Source organism: Nomascus leucogenys, chromosome 18 (assembly GCF_006542625.1).
Source record: "Nomascus leucogenys isolate Asia chromosome 18, Asia_NLE_v1, whole genome shotgun sequence".
In the NCBI taxonomy this organism is placed as follows: domain Eukaryota; kingdom Metazoa; phylum Chordata; class Mammalia; order Primates; family Hylobatidae; genus Nomascus; species Nomascus leucogenys.
In genome coordinates, this window is record NC_044398.1 from 93,345,667 (window position 1) to 93,359,600 (window position 13,934).

The 13,934-nt window shown below is 42.2% G+C and overlaps 1 protein-coding gene across 3 annotated transcripts in view; it reads left to right on the forward strand.

Annotated features, from left to right (window-relative positions):
* Positions 1 to 13,934, forward strand: part of GRIN2A (glutamate ionotropic receptor NMDA type subunit 2A) — a 424,347-nt gene that overhangs the window by 373,287 nt on the left and 37,126 nt on the right. For all 3 annotated transcript variants that reach the window (XM_003269267.3, XM_030797992.1, XM_030797991.1), the window contains one exon: positions 6,800 to 6,987. In XM_003269267.3, coding sequence (XP_003269315.1) covers positions 6,800 to 6,987 — 188 coding nt within the window. The remainder of the gene's footprint in view (positions 1 to 6,799; positions 6,988 to 13,934) is intronic.

Genomic DNA, 13,934 nt, shown 5'->3' on the forward strand with positions numbered 1-13,934 from the left:
CATGCATAAGAAGATGATGAGCTAAAACCGGAAACTTTTGATTAGGAAATGTCAAGCCGCTTGACGATACAAGTTCCCATCCCTAATGTGTCCATGCCTCTACTGTGGGGTATGGTCCTCCCCGGTGTAGAGACAATTAGATTTGGCAACTAACAGTCTTAGGGCTAGGATTGGACTTTCAAGGCTACCGTGCAGGTATAAGAGAGACCCACTGACTAAAGGAATGGGGTCAGATCTACACACTTGTGAAAGCTGTAGCAGCTCTTGAGAGCTGTCAATAAGGATGGCAGGAAACCACTAGGTTAAAGCACGGGGCACATGTGACATCCCTCCTTACCTTGCTTCTTTGCTAATTTACAGAGAGGAGGTCTTATTTCCCCCTCTCATTCTGAATTACTGTCATTTCTAATCATTTGTGCTCCTTGAGGACTGCCGGTAATGGAGAAGGTAATGGCACCCGCACAGCCACTAAGATGCCTGGCAGGGGGTGAGCCTGTCATGCAGCCAGCAGAGCATGGCATTATTTTGGGCTCCAGCACTGCTCCAGCCCTCAAGGTGGGAAGCCCAGATGTCTTTGGTCTGTCACAGACATTGGAGAAGAGGGATCACTCCTCTCCAACATCTTCTATAGGGAGTGGAGGCAGAAAGGTGGCATGGACCCCAGTGTGTCGGATGATGTCTCTGTCCTCATCACAGGCAACATCCCACAGTTCTCAGACCTGACCTCTGAACCTCCTCCTGCCCAGTGGGAGAAATACAACCCTGGTACCTGGGTAGGAACTGAGAATATGGCACAAAGACAATTTCCTCTTGAAAAAAGGAAGAGAACATGCACCAAGCAGAGAAGAGTAAACTGGGTTCCCTTAGCTGTGTGTTCTTAATTGGGCTTTCATTTGGATGCTCTTGGTTCTAAGGAACCAGCCCATCAGTGGTGTTGCAAGCCAGTGCTGCCAGTACCAGGCTGCAGCCTAACACGCCACTCTGCATTCAGCAGTCGCAGCTTAACCCCTCCAAATGCCACTGGTCCACATCGGACCAATACTCTAACACTGTCTACTGTGGAAATTAAGCACTTGAAATATGGCGGGCTTCTGTTTCAGGTGGCCTCTTTTCTCTTTCTTACCCTCCATCTTCAACAAGAAGCTATGGCCACCTATAGCTAAATGTCTTCTGATGGACTGGAGCAGACTATGTTAGGGGGCAAGAGTTGTCTATGGAGGTAACTCCAGCCCCTTAGATGACTCTGTGGCTGTTGGGAACAAGACAGATGAAGTGGAACAACCCACCGGCTGCTCTGGCCCCATCCTTGCCTCTTCTTTCAAAACATTTGGCTTATTTATAGCTAAAACCCCCATCTGAATTTCCTAAGTAATAGAGCTGCCTCCATTTACTCTACAAGTCTTATGGATAACATGGCTTGGTCACAGTGGTTATGTCAGTGGTCTTTGGTGTCAGACTGCATAGGTTCCAATGCCACTTTTGACACATATGGGCTGGGTGGTGGTGCTGAGTCACTTTAATGCTCAATGCCTCAGTTTCTCCATCTGACAATGGGGATAGCAGTAGTATGCCCATCCCTGCACAAGGAGAAGGACCAAAAAATATATAATAATGCATATAAAGTATGCAAAACTGGATTTCTCCTATAGGATCCATAAAATTGGTGAGCCCCTTTGGCATAAAATCTGAATTTGATTGAATCCATTTATGTGTTTTGAGCATTTGTTATGTTCTGAGCATTGCACACATACTTTACTTATATAATATCACTTTATTCCCAACAGCCCTCTAAGAGCAAATATTGTTGGCTCCATTTTTCTTTCTTTTTTTTTTTTTTTTTTTTGAGATGGAGTTTTGCTCTTGTTGCCCAGGCTGGAGTGCAATGGTGCAATCTCAGCTTACTGCAACCTCCGCCTCCCAGGTTCAATAGATTCTCCTGCCTCAGCTTCCCGAGTAGCTGGAATTACAGGCTTGTGCCACCATGCCCAGCTTTTTTTTTTTTTTTTTTTTTTTGTAATTTTAGTAGAGATGGGGTTTCTCCATGTTGGTCAGGCTGGTCACAAACTCCTGACCTCAGGTGATCCACCACCTCAGCCTCCCAAAGTGCTGGGACTACAGGCACTAGCCACCATGCCCGGCAAGTTGGCTCTATTTTTCATAGAGAAAACTGAGCCTGAGCAATACAGGTGCTTTGCCCAAAGTCCCTGATGACAAGTCTCAGAGATTTAGGGGATTTTTTTCTTTTTAACAACAAGAACAATTATTTTTTCTGATAGAAAACAGATCAAAAGTAGACTTTTTGGGTCAGAGCAAGAAGGGAGACCCAGAGTCCTGCTCCCTAAGCCTTCCCCTTGCTTGCCACGGAATAGCTAGGGCTGTGCCATCCACTGCAATAGCCCATAGGCACGTGGGACCCCCTGCATTACAATCTAAATTAATGAAATTAAATGAAATTTACAACTCAGTTGCACTAAACATATTTCAAGTGCTCAATATCCATAGTAGATGGTGTCAGAGCATTTCCAGCGTTGTAGAAAGTTCTATTGGACAGTACTGTCCTAGAGGGTTTTATAATATAAAGTCTGGAAATATCACCAACAAGCCCCAGGGTGCCTTAGCCTCTCCGAACCTTGTCTGCTCATAGACAGAATAGAAAAATAACAACAATAATAATATCTTGCTACTGGACAGTAGGGAGGCGTCAGTGGGATGATGTCTGTAAAATGCTAAGTATTATTTTATAAAACACCTTGCAGACAATGGTCATCTCTTTTTTTTAAAAGTGATTATTAGTGATTCCATTTGTTATTATTTTAATTCACAGTTTGTTCCTGCATCAGTTTGCTCAGGATAATGGTCTGCAGCTCCATTCATGTCTCTGCAAAGGACATGGTGGTGTTCTTCGTTATGGCTGCATAGTATTCCATGGTGTATATGTACCACATTTTCTTTATCTAGTCTATCACTGGTGGGTATTTAGGTTGACGCCATGTCTTTGCTATTGTGAATAGTGCTGCAGTGAACATATGTGTGCCTGTGTCTTTATAATAGAATGATTTACATTCCTTTGGGTATATACTCAGCATAGGTCTTTGAAGAATCGCCACACTGCTTTCCACAATGGTTGCGCTAATCTACACTCCCACCAACAGTGTATAATCGTTTCTTTTTCTTCACAACCTTGCCAGCATCTGTTATTTTTTGACTTTTTAATAATAGCCCATTCTAACTGGTGTGAGATGGTATCTCAGACAATGACCATCTCTCTGAGAGGGGACTGTGTATGCCCCAGGATATTTTTAAACATGCAGTTGTCTGTAGCCCATTGTGTGTAGGCCCCAGCTCTCTAGAATCTAGAAACCAGTTCACATGGCCCACAGTTTCCTTTCTGTGTTGTAATCACTTCAGTTCTGACATGGCCCTAAGATGACAGGCCATGGAGGGTTGGCCCAGTTGTGCCCCTCCATGGCCAGACCCCTCTGACAGCATGACCACCAGCCCACCCCAGTCATGCCAATGTGTAATTGCTTTGGTCAGAGTCAACCACATCTTTTGCAGCTGTCCTGCCTCTGACTTTTCAGCATTGTGCTTTTACAAACTTTGTTCCCAAAGAAAACTTCCTTTATTCCTTGTACTCATATGTCTGTTTGTTGCTCAGCTCAAAAAGACCTGTCATGAAATATGGTACTGATTTGCAGATGTCTATGCCTGTCCATAAAATACCAACTTAAACTGCTTCTGGACAACTCTTATGTGGTTGCTAGGTATGTGTTTAGATTTCCAACCCAGCAGCACCTCAGTGCACAGTGGCTTAGCAGGATGGGGGAAGGTTTCACCCCATGAATTCCAACAGAGGGCCTTAATGTTTGAATGTGCCTGTGTGTACGTGTGTGTGTGTATGTTTATTTTTTGAGGAATGGAGAGACGAGAGTTGGGTGGGACTTAGAAAGTCTAAATAAAACCAAGGTTCTGTATCTCCATGGCAACTTGGATATGGGAAGTATTGACGTTGCAAATATCTCAGCTTTATCAAGAGACCAACACCTTCCACAGCCCTAAGTCCTCAGGATACATGTGTTATCCAGAGTTTCAATTTCCCTATGGATAGCCACAGAAGGTGACTATTGGCTCACAGAATCTTAGAATACCACAGCTAAACAAGTGTCTCAGCAAGACCACAATGAACACCACCTCTCACAGAGGAGAAACCAGAAATCCAAAAGGAGAAAGTGATTTTCCTGAGGTTGCACCATCATCCTAGCCTAGACTAGAACTCAGGTCCTTTTTACCTACTACTCCAGTGTTCCTGTTACATACTCTACTCCCATCATACACAAGTGACTTTTGACCTTGTATAACTTTCCATCCCATATTTCTGCAGGTCTCTCTATTGCTGGCTGTTGCTCTTGACTTGCTGTCATCAAGCCAAGCTCTAGGTTGCTCTAGGTTACATATGACAGCTCTAGGTTGCCATCACTGTTGCCAATCAGTGCCCATTTCTCTTCTGCTGCTGTTTGATCTGATTGCCTTTAAATACTCTCAGAGCCTAAAACCAAGTCTCTGATACCCCCACCTTGAGATCAAAGCTTCAGAATGTTTCTGTGGATGAGACAAGTCCTACAGTTTTGCGCCACCTCAAACCATTATAGAAACAAAAAAAAATTAAAATGAAGAACATGGCTGTAAACCTGCCAAATAGTTTTGTTCCCATAGGGAGTCCTTCGGCAGCTGTCTCTGAAAAGATGCAGTGTTTCACATCCTCTCTTTGCCATTTTTATTTTTATTTTTTTGCTTCACTGTTTTATGTTTTCTTGTTAAAGAAAGAAAGGCAATAAAGTTGAGACAGTGTCATGAAGTTGAGTCATCTCCGATTTAGTTTTCATACCCATTTTAGAGTTGAGACATTCATCCCTGCGTTCCACAGTGATCATTTCAGCCTTGTTAAATAACTTTAACATTTGGAAACAATATCCAGGACTACTGATAGGGATCTAATCATAATTAGCGCCTGTAATCTCAGCACTTTGGGAAGCCAAGGTGGGTGGATCACTTGAGGCCAGAAGTACAAGACCAGCCTGACCAACATGGTGAAACCCTGTCTCCACTAAAAATATAAAAATTAGCCAGGAGTGGCAGCAGGCACCTGTAATCACAGCTATTTGGAAGGCTGAGGCACGAGAATCACTTGAATCCAGGAGGTGAAGGTTGCAGTCAGCTGAGATGGCACCACTGCACTCCAGTCTGGGCAACGGAGTGAGACTCCATCTGAATAATAATAATAATAATAATAATTAATAATACTTAGGCACAGTTGTGGCCTTGGAGAGATTACGTGATGCTTGTTTTCTGAGGTATGCATAGGATTTCTAAGGAAATGATAACATTCCACATTTTGAACTGCATAGTGATTGCAAGGATATATACATATGTAAAAATTCATCAAGCATTTTATTGCACATACGTTATACCTCAATAAAAATAAGTATATCAAAAAAGAATTTAAAAGTGCTACATTTATTGACATGGAAATACATTCACTAGGTATGGAATGAGAGAAGAAAGCAATTTGAGAAATAGTTTGTGTGGCATAATAACATTTTCAGGATTAAAACAAGGGTTGGAAAACTACAGCCCGTGGACCCATCTGTTTTCCTAAATAACATTTTATTGGAACAGAGCAAAGTTCGTTTGTTTACACATTCTCTATGGCTGCTTTGGTGCTATGTCTTGGTTTCCTAGGACAGCCATAACAAAGGAATGCAACCTGAGTGGCTTAAACAACAGAAATGACTGTCTCGCAGCTCTGGAAGCTAGATGTCCAAGATCAGGGCATCTGCAGGACCACGCTTCCACCGAAGGCTCCAGGGAGGGATCTGTTCCAGGCCTCTCTCCTGGCTTCTGGTAGTTCCTTGGCTTGCAGCAGCATAAGTCCAGTCTTCATAGGGTGTTCTCCCTGTGTGCATGTCTGTGTTCAGATTTCTCCTTCTTATAACGACGCCAGCCACAGTGGATTAGGGGTTCATCCTACTTCTGTATGAATGTCAGGAGTGGACACAGTGCAGCCCATAACACCCTACAACAGCAGAGTTTAATAGCTGCAACAGAGACTGTATGGCCCACAAAGCCTCAACTATTTATTATCTTGTCTTTAGAGAGAAAAGTTTGCCAATCTCTGTGTATGCGTGTTTGTGCATACTCACTAAAAAATTTGGAAGGCTGTTCACTAACATGTTAACAAAGGTTGAGTCTGAGTTATAGAATTATAGGTAGTTTTAATTTCAATTGTATTTTTAAGACTTTTCTATATTATGTGGATTTTTAAAAATTCTGCAATAATTTCTGTATGATAAATAAGCAGCACACGTATTTCTTTTGGGAGGAAAAAATATTCCTATTTAGTTCCTTTCCCCTTCATACACACTACCACCAAATTCTTCTGCCCCTTAGTGGTTTATTTTGTTCTGATGCAAACCTTTCTAAATAGGCCACTGTTCTCCACCATTGGGAGTGTTAAGGACAGACACTTAGCAAACCAGCAAACTCAACTGTTTACTCACTTGGGTATATGGATCCTTCATGTCTTTATTTAGCTGCCTCTTGTAAGTTGGAGAGAAAAGGTTCTGGCTTTTATCTCCTCATTAAAAATAGATCCTTTTATGACGAGGGGATGGAGAGGCCATGAGTCATCATCACCAGCATGAAAGAAAGTTTGTGATGCTTTCAGGATCAGGCCTCAGGAGCTGGACCCCGAGGTGGTACCTGGCCACCCCTATGACCCCCTGGTTTCTTGTCATTTCAGGAAGCTGGACGCTTTCATCTACGATGCCGCAGTCTTGAATTACAAGGCCGGGAGGGATGAAGGCTGCAAGCTGGTGACCATCGGGAGTGGGTACATCTTTGCCACCACTGGTTATGGAATTGCCCTTCAGAAAGGCTCTCCTTGGAAGAGGCAGATCGACCTGGCCTTGCTTCAGTTTGTGGGTGATGGTAAGACCCCGGGTGACCCCTTTCTTTAGGGGGACTTGAGACCCTCACACTCGCTTTGTTTGCTCCTGGGCTTCCCAGTGGATCTTTGCACGATGAGTTTGCTCCCTAAAAATATTTACTGAGTTCCTGTCACATGAAACCATGGTTCTTTGGGTTGCTTATAATGGAAAGCAATTCTAGATAACTAAATTTAACAAACAAAAGTATTCTGAGGATACAGTCTCTCTCAGGGGATTTAGAAAAGAGTTAAATAAGACAAGAGCCAGGACAGTCCTGGTGCCTTAAGTGGGAATTTATAGGCCTTCGCTCTAGGGCAGTGGTTCTCAAAGGGTGAAGGGCAATTTTGTCCCCCAGGTGACATTTGGCAATGCCTGGAGACACATTCAGTGATCATGGCTGGGAATCTGCTTGCTGATCTAATGGGTAGAGGCCAGGGCTAGAAGATGCAGGAAAACACTTTACAGGGTCCAGGACAGCCCCCTACATCACAAAACACAAAATTATCCAACCTCACACGTTGGGAGGCTGTGGTTGAGAGACCCTGCTGTACAAAATTACATAACTAGGCTGTAATCAGTCCCAATTTCACTCCAGAGAAAGGATTTCTGATGCATTTTGAGGTCAAAGACTCTTTCCTAGACTTACCAGGCATGACTCAGGGTGGAGTCATGTTGTACCAACATGGCAACTCATGTTATTATCCCGTGGAGGAATGAAGGAAAGGCAATCCTCTATTACAGTCTAATGAGACTGTGGCATTTATAGAACTATACAGCCACTTGGGCCAGCTGTGTCACCAGAAGCATTTCCTCTTCTCTGCCCTTTCTGCTTCATAGCTGGTGATCTCACTGTAGCCCGGGGTTTCCTGGCATGGCCTCTAGAGGCTGGCCATGGCTTGGAATGGCGCGTTGGTTTCCTTTTCATTGCTAACACCGAGGAAATAGGAAAAGCAATGTTAGCTCAGATAGCAGGTTAACACCAAAAATGAGCTCAGTATGAGGAGGATAGAAAGGCTCAGGCCTGAGGGCAGAAGCCCCATTCAAATAGTGGAGGCTATATACAGAGATGGTTACAGAATGTGTTATGCCAGGCTAGAGGTGGGAGAGAAAAATCTAGTTACCATTACAGTGAAATGCAATATCAAAATAGACAGAGGTTAGCTAGTGCATAGGGTTGGTGTGAATTTGAATGAAGTGCACAATTACTTGTGGCTTCTTATCTTCTTTCTATTCACAGAATTAAATCCTAGATTCTTACAGTGCCATCAGGCATTCTAAACGTGTTTTATATTTAACTCCCAAATAAGAACATGTGAGTCTTTGAATTCTCCATAGGGCATCAATTCTCCATAGGGCATCAATTCTCCATAGGGCATCAATTCTCCATAGGGCATCTGTACCTTCCTCAGATCACTGGCCATGTTCTCTGCTGTGTAATAATGATTTGTGGCTGTGTTGCTCAGCTTTTTGCTGTGAGATCTTAGAGGCGTGCAACAGTAAGCATTTATTTTCCTCATGGTAGCACAGGTTGAGTGGAGAAGCTCTGCCTGGGGTGGGGATAGTGCCTCTGCTTCCTGCCACAAGCCCATGAATCAGTGGTGTGGTCTCTGCTCCATACGTGTTTATGCTGTGTCTCAGGCTGAAAAGGTAGCAGATACCTGGGGAAGCTCTTTTCCTGGCTATGGCAGAAGCACAGAAAGGAACGCCTAGCTGCACATGCACATTTGAAGCCACTGCTTGGTCACGTTCATGTCTGCTAACATCCTTCTGTCCAAAGCAAGTCAGGTGGCCAAGTTCATGGTCAAGGGATTGCAGGTATACTCTACCTTTGATGAGATAGGTCTTGAAGTTTTATGGCAAAAGTGTGGACATGGAGAATACACTGAAGAATTGGGGCCAAATGTTTTGCCTATCACAGGAGTGGATAAACACCCTTACAGGGGATGAACTACTCAGCAAACAGGAGTCTTATTTCCAGCATTACAACAAAACACTGAACATCACAGGTAAATTGGTCAATAAAGGTTTGAATGAATAAATATGTATATGGATGAGTGGTTGATGTTAAGATGTATTTCATTTGGCAGGAAACTTTTAAATGTGATAGGTATCTGTCAAATAAGTGAGTTCTAACTCTAGCCCCACCCACCATTGGTGTCACTCTCAAAGCATCTGTTATAAAACAGCTAACATATTTAGGGACTTGGGTATGTCAATCCTCATACTGGATGCATTACATATGTTCCTCAATGTAATCTTTGTAACCTTATGAGGTTAAATGTTGCTTATTCCCACTTTACAGAGGAGGAAATTGAATCTCAGAGGGCAAATCCCCTAGCTAGAAAGTGGCAAAGCTTCTACTTGAGGGACCTTACTCTGGAAGGGGGCCGATTAGGGAAGACTGTTGTTACATTTAATTCTCTAAGATATCTATCAAAGATGACTAATTAAACTTTTGAGATGTATAAATCTTTTAGGAAGGAGTAATTTAGTGCACATCTGAACTAAATCTACTGTCCCATTTACAAATACTTCTATGAAAGAAGTGATCTTTTTTAGCCTCAGTTTATTCATCTGTGAAAGGGAATTATTTACCTAATAAGAAATATTTACCTAATAAGGCTGGTGTGAAGATGAAATGGGAGAATACATGTAAAGTGCATAGCTTAGCATAGACCCTGTAACACACAAGTGGTTCAATAAATGTTAGCCATCACCATCGTTGTTACAGAAAAGGGCTCCCACTGCAGACCTCAAGAGAGGGTTCTTGGATCTCATGCAAGAAAGAATTCAGGGCAAGTCCATGGAGTAAAGTCAAAGCAGGTACATAGGCGTGGGCAAGGACTTCATGTCTAAAACACCAAAAGCAATGGCAACAAAAGCCAAAATTGACAAATGGGATCTAATTAAACTAAAGAGCTTCTGCACAGCAAAAGAAACTACCATCAGCGTGAACAGGCAACCTACAGAATGGGAGAAAATTTTTGCAACCTAGTCATCTGACAAAGGGCTAATATCCAGAATCTACAATGAACTCAAACAAATTTACAAGAAAAAACAAACAACCCCATCAAAAAGTGGGTGAAGGACATGAACAGACACTTCTCAAAAGAAGACATTTATGCAGCCAAAAAACACATGAAGAAATGCTCATCATCACTGGCCATCAGAGAAATGCAAATCAAAACCACAGTGAGATACCATCTCACACCAGTTAGAATGGCCATCATTAAAAAATCAGGAAACAACAGGTGCTGGAGAGGATGTGGAGAAATAGGAACACTTTTACACTGTTGGTGGGACTGTAAACTAGTTCAACCATTGTGGAAGTCAGTGTGGCGATTCCTCAGGGATCTAGAACTAGAAATACCATTTGACCCAGCCATCCCATTACTGGGTATATACCCAAAGGACTATAAATCATGCTGCTATAAAGACACATGCACACGTATGTTTATTGCGGCACTATTCACAATAGCAAAGAGTTGGAACCAACCCGAATGTCCAACAACGACAGACTGGATTAAGAAAATGTGGCACATATACACCATGGAATACTATGCAGCCATAAAAAATGATGAGTTCATGTCCTTTGTAGGGACATGGATGAAACTGGAAAACATCATTCTCAGTAAACTATCGCAAGGACAAAAAACCAAACACCGCATGTTCTCACTCATAGGTGGGAATTGAACAATGAGAACTCATGGACACAGGAAGGGGAACATCACACTCCGGGGACTGTTGTGGGGTGGGGGGAGGGGGGAGGGACAGCATTAGGAGATACACCTAATGCTAAATGACGAGTTAATGGGTGCAGGAAATCAACATGGCACATGGATACATATGTAACAAACCTGCACATTGTGCACATGTACCCTAAAACCTAAAGTATAATAATACAAAAATAAAAATAAAAAAAGAAAGTTAAGGAATAAAAGAATGGCTACTCCATAGACAGAGCAGACCCAAGGGCTGGGTTATTTCTTGATTGTATGCTAAACACGGGGTGGATTATTCATGCCTCCCTTTTTTAGACCATGTAGGGTAACTTCCTCACATTGCCATGGCATTTATAAATTGTCATGGTGCTGGTGGGAGTGTAGCAGTGGGGACGACCAGATATCCTTCTCATGGCCATCTTGGTTTTGTTGGGTTTTGGCTGGCTTCTTTACTGCAACCTGTTTTATCTCTCAGCACAGTCTTTATGATCTATATCTTGTGCCCACCTCCCATCTCATCTTGTGACTTAGAATGCCTTAAGCCATTTAGGAATGCAGCCCAGTAGGTCTCAGCCTCATTTTACCCAGCTACTATTTAAGATGGAGTTGTTCTGGTTCATACGCCTCTGATATCATTATTATCATTATCATCATCATCACCACCATCATCACCATCATCATCATCATCACCATCATCATCATCATCAGTCATTATCATCATCATCATCATCATGACCAATGCCATCATCCTCATTACCACAATCATCACCACCATCATCATGGCCATCACCACCACCCTCCTCCTCCTCTTCATCCTTCTCCTTCTCATCACCATAGTTGCCCATGCACAACTCTGGTATCAAACACAACTTCTTTAGTGTTGCACTGGCAATAGTATAGTCAAGTTAGTAACACAGAAACAACTTTTGTGGTGCTAAACAGAAAAGGTCTTCTTTGCACCAAATAAAAAATAAACAGTAAAAGCATCCAGATGGGCCAGGGGTTTGTTCATGTACTCACAGAACATCTAGGTTCTCATAGATATTTTCTGTTCTGGCTCATTGCCTTCCTGGTCAGACTGTTGGGTTTGGGAAATGTGTCTATTCAGCTTCATCTTTTGAGCCCATCTGGAGGCAAAGACTTGGGAAAGAAAATGCCATTGGTCCAGGGGGTGTCTCCAGATGATCTTCCCGGAAAGCCATGACCAATTCTGAATGTCTCTCTAGGAGTAAATACATGAATTAACACAGCTACATAAATATTTCACTTATCGTATGCAGCTTCAGCAGGATTAATTAGGCTCTAAAATTAGACGTGTAAAGAGTACAGTGCTGAGCAGTACCTAATTATTCATCCCCTAGAATGGAGTGTTTATCTCTTGTTACACAGTAGCTTCAGTGGACGATTATGAGTCTAATGAGTGTCAAAAGTATAAAAAATTTTCCTAATGAGCTGTGTAAATATAACCTTTTAATGGAGTGTTTGGTTATTGAGGGAACCTCTTACATGAAGCCTGCCATGCATTTCCCTAGGAAAAAGGCTGCTCATCTGCCTGGAAGCATACACAAGATCCTAGCAAGATGTTGCCTTCCTTTTCCCATCTAACTGTGGTCTTTCTAAAATGATAGAGTGCACCATGGCATCTTTGGCTCTCAGTACTGGAGTAACAATGCTCATGCATATTTTTCAGCATTGCTCAGCATCGATACCCAACATTTACTGAGAAACAGATGTTTTCGTAGGCACTGATGTTCCCAGAAGGGGTTATCATGGTCCTTTTCTTCTTACCCTCAATGAACTTACAGTCCAGTAGGTTGACAAATGTATAAATGCAAAATATCTAATCCTAAAATCGAAATATGTGTCTAGTAATTCACATATATAAATTTATATCACACGTGTATATATACACATATGTAGACATAAATACATATATACACACGTGTTATGTATGTGGTATATATTACGTATGTGTGTATATACATACATATATATTCTTAGGTGTGTTGGGTAGATAAGAGAGTGGTCAAGGAGAAATATGAGACATTACTAGTATCTTTAAGAATAAAGGACAGAATGATTCATAAAGAAAACAAGTGTGGCAAGATTTAAACAAAGAATAGAATGGGCCAGGGTTCACAGAAGCCTCAGCCATTTATTCATCCAGCAACCAGCAACTCTTTATTGAGTACCTCGATTCTGCTTTGTCCCTAAAAGGTAACACTTGAGTGAGAACCTGAAGACTGGGTAAGCCTTGGACTTAAAGAATGGCATCTCTGGCTTTGAAGTAAAGGTGAACAGGGGATCCCATAAGTCCCGTCTATCTCATGCATTTTGTGATTTTCAAAAAAATGATTCTGGGATTTGAAGAAGCAGAAGAAAGACCATAAAGCTCAAGCCCTTCTGATATCTAGGGGCCAGAAGAAAAGATACTGAGAAGAACAAGAATGCCTAATTTGATTATTCAGTGACAAGTGATGCTGAGAAAAGGGAAGGAAAAAATTGTTTTGGGTTCTCTCATCTATGGTTCAGCACTATGCCAAGCACATCACATATAATATCCTAGTAAGCCTTTATATAATATTCTGGAGTAAATCTTCTTATCTCCATTGCACGAAGCAGGAAAATGAGGCTGCAATGGGTCAAGTGAACTGCAGCAGAGCTCATTCAGCTTTACCATGAGCAAGAATCACCTGAGGATCTTCCTAAAACAAAGACTCTGTTTCAGTGGATCCACAGAGCAGGCTGGTTTTATTAAACTGAGAATTAGCCATATTGCAGATGAAACTGAAGATGTCTCAGAGCCGTCCCTGCTTCTCCTCGGCTCCAGTGTGTTGGTACAAGGCACAGACCACCGGATGACTCATTCCTGCATCAGAGATGTCTAATCTGTCTTTTGATGGCTTCCCTGCCAGCAATTCTTCCTGACATAGGTCCCTGTGTCCTCAGATGACTCAGCAACACCCATTACAACCAGCAGCCTCAGCCCAATTAAAGAGATAAATGCAAAGTAAAAATAGAGGGGAGAGGAATTGCAGAGCATCTGAAAACCTCATTTGAGAGGATGGGACAGTTTTCCATTTCTCCACATGGAAGTAGTTCAACAACTACCATGATTGTTATAGATATTTATCATAATAAGTAACACTTACAAGAAGGATAACTACATGTCACAAAATCATCTCAGTCCTTGTACGTATTTATCCATGAAGAGAGTCAAACTCTG